Source organism: Moschus berezovskii, chromosome 12 (genome assembly GCF_049115385.1).
Source record: "Moschus berezovskii isolate FMDL1 chromosome 12, NW_MosBer_1.0, whole genome shotgun sequence".
Classification (NCBI taxonomy): Eukaryota; Metazoa; Chordata; class Mammalia; order Artiodactyla; family Moschidae; genus Moschus; species Moschus berezovskii.
In genome coordinates, this window is record NC_142471.1 from 68,483,183 (window position 1) to 68,496,206 (window position 13,024).

General features: G+C 41.5%; 1 protein-coding gene across 4 annotated transcripts in view; it reads right to left on the minus strand.

Annotated features, from left to right (window-relative positions):
• ARMH3 (armadillo like helical domain containing 3) overlaps positions 1-13,024 on the minus strand; it is a 183,164-nt gene that overhangs the window by 101,401 nt on the left and 68,739 nt on the right. For all 4 annotated transcript variants that reach the window (XR_008685754.2, XM_055424803.2, XM_055424802.2 and 1 more), the window contains exons 21-22: positions 2,793-2,875; positions 2,131-2,257 (exon numbers count right to left, since the gene is read on the minus strand). Coding sequence is in view for 3 of the 4 variants with exons in the window: in XM_055424803.2 (XP_055280778.1) it covers positions 2,131-2,257; positions 2,793-2,875 (210 nt within the window). In the remaining variant the exon portion in view is untranslated. The remainder of the gene's footprint in view (positions 1-2,130; positions 2,258-2,792; positions 2,876-13,024) is intronic.

The window sequence follows — 13,024 nt, forward strand, 5'->3', positions numbered from 1 at the left end:
TGGGCTTCCGTCTATGGGGTCACACAGAGTCGGACACGACTGAAGTGACTTAGCAGCAGCAGCAGCAGCAGGAATAAGCAGGGAAATAGATGGAAAAACAGTGGAAACAGTGTCACACTTTATTTTTTGGGGCTCCAAAATCACTGCAGATGCTGATTGCAGCCATGAAATTAAAAGACACTTACTCTTTGGAAGGAAAGTGATGACTAACCTAGATAGTATATTAAAAAGCAGAGACATTACTTTGCCAACAAAGGTCCATCTAGTCAAGGCTATGGTTTTTCCCATGGTCATGTATGGATGTGAGAGTTGGACTGTGAAGAAAGCTGATCGCCGAAGAATTGATGCTTTTGAACTGTGGTGTTGGAGAAGACTCTTGAGAGTCCCTTGTACTGCAAGGAGATCCAACCAGTCCATTCTAAAGGAGATCAATCCTGGGTGTTCACTGGAAGGACTGATGCTAAAGCTGAAACTCCAATACTTTGGCCACCTCATGCGACGAGTTGACTCACTGGAAAAGACTCTGATGCTGGGAAAGGTTGGGGGCGGAAGGAGAAGGGGACGACCGAGAATGAGATGGCTGGATGGCATCACCGACTCTGTGGACATGAGTTTGAGTGAACTCTGGGAGTTGGTGATGGACAGGGAGGCCTGGCGTGCTGTGATTCATGGGGTCGCGGAGAGTCGGACACAACTGAGCGACTGAACTGAACTGAGGGATAAGGGACAGAGGTGGTAAAAGTGACATAAAGTGACACAAGGAAATTTGGGGAGAGGGGGTGGATATGTACATTATCTTTATTTAATGACAGCTTCATGTACATATACACATGCCAAAACTTATCAAAAACTGTATCCTTTAAAAAAGTGCAGTTTGGGACTTCCCTGGGGGTCCAGTGGTTAAGACGCCATGCTTCCACTGCAGGGGGTGTGGATTCCATCCCTGGTCCGGGAACTAAGATCCCACATGCCTCAGTTCAGTTCAGTTCAGTTCAGTCGCTCAGTCGTGTCCGACTCTCCGCGACCCCATGAATCACAGCATGCCAGGCCTCCCTGTCCATCACCAACTCCCGGAGTTCACTCAAACTCATGTCCACAGAGTCGGTGATGCCATCCAGTCATCTCAGCATGGCCAAAAAAAAGAATGCAGTTTATTATATATCGATTATGTCCCAATAAAACTAATAAGTTGGAGCTTTTTAATAGACAGCTTTATTGAGTGACTTATAATTTCTGGGAAATCTAAAGAAATCTTTCTTGACCTTTAAACTTAGGTAGGTTTGATTAGACTCTTCACTCAAACTTACAGGGATACATGACCTCTTATAGAAATAAGGAAGACTCATATCACTGCAAAATAAATTTTCGGTGAGCCAATCACCAAAAGGTTTTTGTAAAAAGGATTTTTATTTAATGCCCACTTTCTCTTCTAAGTTATGCTAAAAATACACAGGTACATTAAAAATCTTTAAAACCTTGTACCTTCTCAAATCACACAATGTTCCTTTGGGATCCAAGCTCTTCTATTTGCTGCTGTCAACTCCCACCCACTCTCACACCCATCTCACTGGCATTCACTAAATCTACAAGCCTCCCTATTTCCTCTCTTTCACAAACATCAAGAAAGGGCTGCTGCTGTTGCTAAGTCGCTTCAGTCGTGTCCAACTCTGTGCGACCCCGTAGACGGCAGCCACCAGGCTCTGCCATCCCTGGGATTTTCCAGGCAAGTGGAGTGGGTTGCCATTTCCTTCTCCAATGCATGAAAGTGAAAAGGGAAAGTGAAGTCGCTCAGTCATATCCGACTTTTAGTGACCCCATGGGCTGCAGCCTACCAGGCTCCTCCGTCCATGGGATTTTCCAGGCAAGAGTACTGGAATGGGGTGCCATTGCCTTCTCTGCAAGAAAGGGCTTCAGGGATGCTAACCAGCTTTCTACTAAGATGAATTCTGAGTCCCTGAAGGCAAGGAAGTCCACACATACTTTCTTATTGCCTGAGAAAAGGAGACTACTATAGTTCTGTGCCAAGTAAGGGCACCAAGCAACTAGGGGAGAATCTTTTGCAGTTTTTTCCTTTCATAGACCAAAAATCACAGTTGATAGGGAGAAAAAAATAAAAAGAAGACAGCTTACCCATAGAGTAGAGGTTGTCAAAGCTCTGGTGCATGCGGATAATCTCATAGTAGAGTTCATCATAACTGCTGGGGGTGGGCAGGAATGTATCTCCATATGTGATAAACATATTAAATAGGTTCACAATCTAAAAAAGAAGCAAAAGCCCATATATAGACATCATACTATGAAGACTCAGAAGGGTATTATCAGTAGTGTGCTATATAGCCAGCTCTTACTGTCTTTCAAGAGCAGTTAAATTTTCAGCAATTTTGTTAGCTGGTTATTAAACAAAATCATTATTAAAAATTAACTTCTATGAAACTTACCATTCAATAAATTACATTAAAGTAATAATTACTGAAAACTCATCACTTTCTAATTATTTTCTACCTTTCCATATTATCGATTCCCTTGAAATTAATTTACACCTCTTATATCTGTGTGGTGGGAATATTATATAACAGTGTGTCTTACCATTATTTCATGGAAGAGCCCCAGGCTCTCTAAAGACACAGGTGAAAGTGGAAGCACTGGTAGAGAGATTCTGATCCAAAGGGAAAATAAAGGCCTGGTATCCCCCTATAGTTTAATCCTTAGAACACCAGTTCCTGTCTCAAGCCAGCCCATTTCCGCCCTAGAGTATAGCTTCAGAAAAATAAATGTGCTTTTTTGCTACTCACCATAAGAGCTAACGTAAAAATGTTGTGCTTTGCCAAAAGTACAGTCTCATTTGACATAAGGAACTTCAGCAAATTTATCAAGGCTTTAAAAGAAGAAAAAAAAAGGCACTGATAATATAATCAAAGCATAATCAATAAAGTTAAATGAAAGTAGACTAGATCTAAAGAAATCCAAACAGGGCTAGAATGAGTATATCACAGCTACTAGGAAAATTTTAAAAGCAGGCAGAGCAGGTATAGCTGAAGAAAGTACTGACCTTCTCAAGTACATGTCTGCTTATCTGTCCATAGAAGGTTTTTAAAAATCTACTTTTTACTTCTTAAATAGCAATTAAGCTCAGAAATTTGACAAATTTACACCTGTATGCTGATTTCCCCATCAAATTTCCTCCGTTTATTGAGCGTCCCTTCTCACCCCAGGCTGCTAGCGTTTCAAGTCACCAAGATTTAGCTGCATATCTGTTTCAAACACTACTGCTAAGATGGACATCTTTTGAATCTAAATGATCAACAGACATACTGTAGAACCTACTGCTTTAGTTCTGGATAAAAAAAGAGCTCATGAAGGGGAAAAAAAAGCCCTTAACTGTTCTAAATATTCAAATAAGAGTGCAACATGCTCTGTCCTCTCTTAACTGTGACAACATTTACTGAAAAGGTCCCCTTTTTGCCTTGTAATCTTTAATGAGGGGAGAGAGTGCCAAAATCTAAGCAATCGCAATCAAGAGACTGACAGCGCCTAGTTAAACAGTACTGCTTTAAAGACATTTTTGCCAATAAATATTAAGCGCAAAATAATTTAACCGCTGCCTTATACTCTTTCACCCAAGGCTATAAACGCAGTCCTGCTTTTGTGCCCACCATAGCCACTGCCACTGTACCTATCTCCCCTGTGTGATGGGGAATATAAAGGAAGGGTTCAGCGGCTACAAGTATTTGATGTTCCTTTTGTCTTCTCCCCCTCAACCTGTCCTACTTCTACATACACACACAAAAAAAAGGTTTGACCACTCCTTTCCTAAGACCATACCTGCTTTTCTGTCAGCAGAGAAGTCCATTCTCCCGTCTGAGCTTTGTGTGAAGTTTACTACTCTTAGAAAAGAGATGTGAGCTTAGATTTGAAACAGCAGGGAATGATGAGTAGGAGTAAGTCTCTCCAGACACTTGCCGCCTGCCACACAACACCCCTCACTCTCAACCCTCTAAAAGCAGGTACAGTAAAGAAACAGCAGGCAAGGAAAAGTACAAGAGCTTGTCTACATTCTGTTTCTAAAGCCTGACTCTTCCCTTCAAATAGAAAAAAAAGCCTTGCTAGGGTTGAAGGAGGCAGGCATCCTCATTTATGAACTCTTCAGCCTGACTCAAGTTCTCTGAGGTTTCCTAATGGAAAGGCAAATGACAGGCAGCTGGCTCTTTTGATGTTGTCTGTTAACAAGTGATCTATTGGACTGGACCCAAAAAAGCTCCATGGGAGACCACTCTGGATCATACAATCTACTAAGCTCCTACCAGGAACTCAGAGAATGAAGGGGACTAGCTAAAATCCACATAAAAATGACTAACTCATGGGGATTCCCTGGCAGTCCAGTGGTTAGAACTTGGCACTTTCACTGCCGTGGCCCGAGTTCAATCTCTGATTGGGTAACGAAGATCCTGCAAGCTGCAGCACGGCCAAGAAAAAGACTAACTCAGTCCAAATCTCTCTTTTTAATGTGTAGGGGCTGCCCATTCCATCCCCACTAACCCCAGAGCTTAGACAAGTCCTGTTAATGGATAAATCTTCTGACAGTAAGATTCTATAAATTCACAGGAGACAAGAAAAAAGTATGGGTAACACATGTGGCATTCTGCAAAACATAATGGCTAGCTAGAGACAAAGCTGCTTTTGTACACATCCAATCAACGAAGGCTTTTGTCCCAGGGACATGCAGCACAAAGATGCAGCCTCAGCAGTGGTTATGTGGTAATTAAGGGGTAGAAAACCTGGAGAAAAGGAAGTGAGCACAATGATTTATTACTCCTCTGTTGGACTACAGCTAGCCTTGATCTCTGGGATTCAGAGTCAGAGATGACAAAGTGATAAATATGAGGGGAGGAAGAGAGCAATTCCAGCACAGGCCAAGAGGTGGCCTGCGTTCCAACTGTCACCGCTGTCAGCAGAGTCAAATAGTGTTGAAGAGAGTCCAGCACTGCAATACTCTGAGTCTGTGTCGAGGAAACCTGCGTTCTATCCCTGACAATTCAGGTCAGACCCCCTACCATCTGAAAAAAGCCAGGGTTTTCTTACCTGGAAGTCATCATTCTCCAGAGGGAATTTAAAAGGCAGCTAAAATGAACAAACTAACCTTAAAATTGGCTCCCACGAGCCTCTGACATCAGGAACCACGATTCTTCTTCAAGAAGGAATGCCCCAAATATCCCATAATATAACACTTTTATCCTTCAACATCCCTCTGACTTAGCATTCTATCAACTGTTCAGTGTCCTATATACACATACATGGTCTTCTATCCTCTGACCCGATGTGATGGGAGTTCAAAGTCTGTGAGGCTTCAACATAGTTGATTTAAAATTTTTAGAGCTAGAAAGGACCTTAGAGGTTATTTAATCCTATTCCCTCATTTTTGGATTCAAAAACAACCCCCGACCACCACCCCAACTAGTTAGTGACCAAGCAGGGACTAGAACCTGGTCTCCTGTTTAGTGTTCCTTCTTTCATTCCATTAAGATAAAAGTCCATCGGGTTGCAAGAGTCCATGGACTCATTGCTTAGAAATTGAACAACAACAACAGACAAATAAAGGTGCTGAAAGTGAAAGTGAAGTCACTCAGTCGTGTCCAACCCTTTGGTACCCCATGGGCTATAGACTGACAGGCTCCACCATCCGTGGGAGGCATTCCAGGCAAGAACACTGGAGTGGTTTGCCATTTTCTTCTCCAGGGGATCTTCCCGACCCAGGAATCAAACCCAGGTCTCCCACACTGCAGGTAGACTCTTCACTATCTGAGCTAGATGCAGTCAAATGTTAAAACAGAAGGAAGCTTATGTATAAATGGTGTGCGTAAGAGTTGCTAACTATACTGTTGTCAACACTTCCCTAGAAGACTCTGGTTTATAACTTTCTCCACCTATTGGCTGCTCCAAGGTTATTTCCATCTACTTGGTGCTCTTCTTTTCTTGGTCCTCAGCTACTTAACACAGCACAGCTGCTTAACACCTCATAATTACCTTTCTTCTACTCATTCTCAACACTAAAAAATTCCTAGTAGCTTTTCTCAGCAAAAATCACCTCAGCAGGCCCTCTATATCAGCTTTCATCTCTCCTCTTTATTTTTAATTGTTTTTTAAAAAAACATTTATTTGCCTATGCTAGTTCTTAGTTGCAGCATGAGGGATTTCTTAGTTGTGGCCTGCAAACTCTTAGTTCAGGTATATGGGATCTAGTTCCCAGAGGGATGGAACCTGGGCCCCCTGCATTGGGAGCTCAGAGTCTTAGCCATTGGACCACCACAGAAGTCCCTCATCTCTCTTCTTTAAATCTCATCTTTCCCACACCTCTATCTCCCTTTCTCTTTCTGTTTCCTCTCTAGGATCTTTAAAAAATAATAATATTAATAATAAACGTCAACTAAAACTGTTCCTATTCCCCTCACTCTGGGTGTGTCCTTCAAAATTATGTACTGAACATAGACCATGATCAGATCTGAATTTCAAATGGAGTTGCTGCTGCTGCTAAGTTGCTTCAGTCGTGTCTGACTCTGTGCGACCCCATAGATGGCAGCTCACCAGGCTCCTCTGTCCCTGGAATTCTCTAGGCAAGAATACTGGAGTGGGTTGCCATTTCCTTCTCCTCAAATGAAGCTAAGATCCCCTTTCTTTATGCAAAATCAGAACTGAAACAAACAAACAAAAGAACCTGAGTATAAACAATTAATAGCCAGGTTTATTCATAAGCTCTTATGATACAGTGCTATGAACAGGGTTTAACTGCAGGGCAGAGAATAGCCATGGGCCAGGGGCAGGTTAAGGACAGAAGAGAAACAGTACTCAGGATCTCGGTGCCAACACACAAGTAGCGCAGAGCTCATGCTGGCCGATTCCTGCCTCACCACTCTCCACACGCACATTTTTAGAAAACTGCCCTTGATCCACTTGTTCACTTGGTGCCATCTGGGCACATGACGAGCCAAACTGTTCCAAGGACAGTCACAGAGGTAACAGTACACAGAGGGAAGAGTTAAGATAACTACAAAAGATAAGGTACTGGTTGTATAAACAGAAGATTGTTAATTAGTCATATCTCTGTTAAGAGTTTGGTATCGGGGGCAGGGTGAGAAAAAAAAAAAAGAGTTCGGTATCAAGCATGATACATGTAGTCATTGTGAAGATAAGCGGTGGAGCAGGATATACTTTTTTTCTTTTTAATTTAACACTTTGGTTACCATGTTTCTAATTTTTAGATAATAGTTTTAAAACGAAGCAGGGGAGAAGAGACTAACACAAAATCTTCCTCAACAAAAATATGATCCTTAGTCTGAGGGATTTCCAAAGAAAAAGGGCCTATGTTATAGAAACCCAATACTGTGTAAACAGTTTTGCCCATTAGGTGAGCAATGGCTACTCATCCCACAAAACAGAATGGCACGGTTTATTGCAGAGTATCTTTTCAGATGAGGACAAGCTTGGTGGCTGAGACCCTCCGGGCCTTAACAGACAATTCTCACTGGCCCCAATCCTTCACAGCCCTAGGAGTACGCTGTCCCAAAACACCAATGACCGATAAATGTATCGTAGAGAGAAATGGATCCTATCTTTCTGCTGAATGACACTTACTACAAGTCACTAACTGTGCCAGAAGTTCACATCAACTACAGTTGTTCCTCAGTATCCACAGCAGGGGTGGGGGGTGGGTAGGATTGGTTCCAGGACTTCCCCCCCAAAGACCCAACTCCTTAGAGTCTCAAGTCCTTTAAATAAAATGGTATAATTACCTACACACATCTTCCTATATAGTTTAAACCAACTCTAGGTTACTTACAATACCTAATACAATGTAAAAGCCATGTAAATAGTTGCTGGCATAGAGCAAATTCAAGTTCTGCTCTTTGGAAATTACTGGAATTTTTTTTTCCCAAACACTTTTGATCTGTGGTTGGCTGACTCCGTGGATGCAGAATCCACGGATATAGAGGGAAAACTATCTCAAATCCTCCTCTTTTCTACTGCACTTCACTTGACAGCTTAAAAAGAGACACCTAACTACAGAAATCATCTCCCCCAAACTGCATTCATCTCTTTTCAAAGGGAGAAACACAAAAGTCATAAATGGCAAGGGAGGTAACATCTATTAGGTATATGCTAGATGCTGGGCATTATGTTGGAGAAGGAAATGGCAACCCATTCCAGTGTTCTTGCCTGGAGAATCACAGGACGGCGGAGCCTGGCCGGCTGCTGTCTATGGGATCGCACAGAGTCGGACACGACTGAAGTGACTTAGCAGAAGCAGCAGCAGGCATTATGTAAAGCACTTAAAGTACATCACTCCCATTGAAGCCTATTGAGTATCCCATGAAGGAGATAATAATAGTCCCAATTAACAGATGACCAAATTAAAATTCAGAAGATTTAATAAGTTATCCAAAGTCACATAGCTAATTGAAGATAAACTACATTAACAGCAATGTACCAGGATGGTCCATGAACTCCCCCTGCTGAGATCTATGAAACTGTACTGGTTCCTCCTAAACTTCACTTAAAAAAACATTTGTTGAAGGTTGAGGAACAAGCTATCTAGGACCAATATCTGTATTGCCACCCCAAACCGTAACTTTAATCAGAGTTCCACTAACCAGCCCCTCACACATCCAAGTGATCAAAAGAAAAATCTTGTAAGTTCAAGTTCATCTCTTTTAAGAATCTCAGAATTTTACTCCACTGACCTAAAGACACTTTAACCTGCACACTCTTAAAAACAAGTGAAAAGCAAGGACTCAAGTAGTTTTGCACCCATGTTTACAGTAGCCAAAAGGGGGAAGCAATACAAGAATCCATTGACACATGAACAGATAAACAAAATGTGAAAGATACAATCAGAAAATTACTTCAGCTAATCAGTGAATTTGGTAAAGTTACAGGATACCAAATCAATACACAGAAATCCCTTGCACTCCTATACACTAACAGTGACAAATCAGAAAGAGAAATTAAGGAATCAATCCCATTCACCATTGCAATAAAAAAAATTAAAATACCTAGGAATAAATCTACCTAAGGAGACAGAACAGCTGAACACAAAAACTATAAGACACTGATGAAAGAAATCAAAGATGACATAAACAGATAGAGAGATGTACCATGTTCCTAGATTGGAAGAATTAATATTGTGAAAATGACTATACTACCCAGAGCAAACTACAGATTCAATGCAATCTCTATCAAATTACCAAGGGCATTTTTCACAGAACTAGAACAAAAATTTCACAATTCATATGGAAACACAAAAGACCCCAAAGAGCCAAAGCATTCTTGAGAAAGAAGAATGGAGCTGGAGGAATCAACCTCTTGACTTCAGACTATACTACAAAGCTACAGTCATCACGACAGTATGGTACTGGCACAAAAACAGAATATAGACCAATGGAACAAGATAGAAAGCCCAGAGATAAATCCATGCACCTATGGGCACCTTATCTTTGACAAAGGAGGCAAGAATAGTCAATGGATAAAACACAGTCTCTTCAATAAGTGGTGCTGGAAAACTAGACAGTTTCATGTAAAAGAATGAAATTTGAACACTTTCTAACACCACACACAAATATAAACTCAAAATGGGTTAAAGACCTAAATGTAAGACCAGAAACTAAAATTCTTAGAGGAAAACATAGGCAGAATACTCTTTGACATAAATCACAGCAAGATCCTCTAATAGCGTAACAGAAATAAAAACAAAAATAAATGGGATCTAATTAAACTTAAAAGCTTTTGCACAGCAAAGGAAACCATCAACAAGATGAAAAGACAACCCTTAAAATAAAGAGAAAATAATTGCAAATGAAGCAGCTGACAAAGGAGTAATCTCCAAAATATATAAGCAGCTCAGGCAGCTCAATATCAGAAAAACAAACAACCCAATCAAAAAAAAAAAAAGGGCAGAAGACCTAAATAGACATTTCTCCAGAAAGACACACAGATGGCTAATAAACACATGAAAAAGTGCTCAACATCGCTTATTATTAGAGAAATGCAATCAAAACTACAATTAGGTATCACCTCAAACCAGTCAGACTGGCCATCATCCAAAAATCTACAAACAATAAATGCTAGAGAGGATGTGGAAAAAAGGCCACATGACCCAGCAATCCCACTACCAGGCATATACATTGAGAAGACCACAATTCTAGAAGATACACGTACCCCAATGTTCACTGCAGCACACTTACAATAACCAGGACATGGATGCAACCTAGATGTTCATTAACAGATGAATGGATAAAGAAGCTGTAGCACATATATACAATGTATATATATTATTCAGTTTCAGTTCAGTTCAGTTCAGTCGCTCAGTCGTGTCCGACTCTCCGCGACCCCATGAATCACAGCACGCCAGGCCTCCCTGTCCATCACCAACTCCCGGAGTGCACTCAAACTCATGTCCACAGAGTCGGTGATGCCATCCAGCCATCTCATTCTCCGTCGTCCCCTTCTCCTCCCGCCCCCAACCTTTCCCAGCATCACAGTCACCATAAAAAGGAACGAATTTGAGTCAGTTCCAGTGAGGTGGATGAACCTAGAGCCTGTTATACAGAGTGAAGTAACTCAGAAAGAGAAAAACAAATATCATATATTAATGCATATATGTGGAATCTAGGGCTCCCCAGGTAACTCAACTGGTAAAGAATCCACCTGCAATGCAGGAGACCGTGGTTCGATTCCTGGGTTGGGAAGTTAACCTGCAGAAGGGATAGGCTACCCACTCCAGTATTCTTGCCTCCCTGGTGGCTCAGATGGTAAAGAATTCGCCTGCAACTCAGGAGACCTGAGTTCGATCCCTGGGTTGGGACGATCCCCTGGAGGAGGGCATGACAACCCACTCCAGTATTCTAGCCTGGAAAATCCCCATGGACAAAGAAGCCTGATGGGCTACGGTCCACGGGGTCACAAAGAGTCAGACATGACTGAGCAACCAAGCACACATATATGGAATCTAGTAAAATATACTAATGAACCTACTTGTAGGGCAACAACAGAGATGCAGACATAGAGAAAGAATTATGGACACAAGTGAGTAAGGAGAGGCTGGGATGAACTGAGAGAGTAGCACTGAAACATATACATTACCACATGTAAAACAGACAGCCAGTGGGAATTTGCTGTATGATGCCTCGTTCTCTGTGACAACCTAGAGGGGCAGGATGGAGTGGGAGGAGGGAGAGAGTTCAAGAGGCTGGAGATATATTTATACCTATGGCTGATTCATGCTGATGTATGGCAGAAACAAACACAACATTATAAACCAATTAAAAAATAATTTTTTAAAAAATGTGGTATACAGTGGAATATTACTCAGCCTGAAAAAGGAAATTGACACATGCTAAAACATAGGTAAAACATGTAGACACTATGCTAAGTGAAAAAAATCAGTCACAGAAGGACAAATACCACATGACTCAATTTACATGCAGGAGGTAGAGAAATCAAATTCATAGAGACAGGAAGCAGATTGGTGGTTGCTAGAGGTATAGACAGGGAGGAATACAGACTTACTGTTTAATGGATACAATTTCAGTCTAAGAAAACTTTTAAAATTCTGGAGATGGAAGGAAGAGATGGTTGTCCAACAATGTGAATGTACTTAATGCCACTGAGATTACACTTAACATAATAAAATTTTATGTATGTTTTACCAATTGAAAAACAAGAGGCCAATATTTTTCTTTCCACAGAGATTAGCATGAGCCCTGTGAATACTCCATCACAACTTTCTGAACCTCAGCATAACTGACAGGCTGAAATTTACATCATGGTACAGAATACTGTGTACAGAGCCAAACATACAAAGGTGTTTTGATGGGGAAAATAAAAGGCAACCAATATACTCAATCAACAGAGAGTCATGAACACTTGAACAAGAATACAAATTCAAAATGAGCACTGCACAGCTTTCAAGACAATATTATGGCAGTTTTCAGAATAATCATCAAAGTTGATAGTCAAAGCTAGTTCAGTTCAGTTCAGTCACTCAGTCGTGTCCGACTCTCTGCGACCCCATGAATCACAGCACGCCAGGTCTCCCTGTCCATCACCAACTTCCGGAGTTCACTCAAACTCATGTCCATCGAGTCGCTGATGCCATCCAGCCATCTCATTCTCCGTCGTCCCCGTTTCCTCCCATCCCCAATCCCTCCCAGCATCAGAGTCTTTTCCAGTGAGTCAACTCGTCGCATGAGGTGGCCAAAGTATTGGAGTTTCAGCTTCAGCATAAGTCCTTCCAGTGAACACCCAGAATTGATCTCCTCCAGAATGGACTGGTTGGATCTCCTTGCAGTACAAGGGACTCTCAAGAGTCTTCTCCAGCACCACAATTCAAAAGCATCAATTCTTCGGCGATCAGCTTTCTTCACAGTCCAACTCTCACATCCATACATGACCATGGGAAAAACCATAGCCTTGACTAGATGGACCTTTGTTGGCAAAGTAATGTCTCTGCTTTTTAATATGCTATCTAGGTTGGTCATAACTTTCCTTCCAAGGAGTAAGCGTCTTTTAATTTCCTGGCTGCAATCAGCATCTGCAGTGATTTTGGAGCCCAAAAAATAAAGTGTGACACTGTTTCCACTGTTTTTCCATCTATTTCCCATGAAGTGATGGGACCAGATGCCATGATCTTTGTTTTCTGAATGTTGAGCTTCAAGCCAACCTTTTCACTCTCCTCTTTCACTTTCATCAAGAGGCTTTTTAGTTCCTCTTCACTTTCTGCCATAAGGGTGGTGTCATCTGCATATCTGAGGTTATTGATATTTCTCCCGGCAATCAACACACTGAAGTACAGTTGATCCTTGAATAATGTGGGCTTGAACTGTGTGGGTCCACTTATACTTAGATTTTCAAAAATAAATGTATACTATGTTACTATATGATCTGTGGTTGGTGAAATCCACAGATGTGAGACTGCTGGTAGGAAGTGCAGACTGTAAAGTTACAGGTAAATTTTTGACAAGGTTGTAGTGGGGGG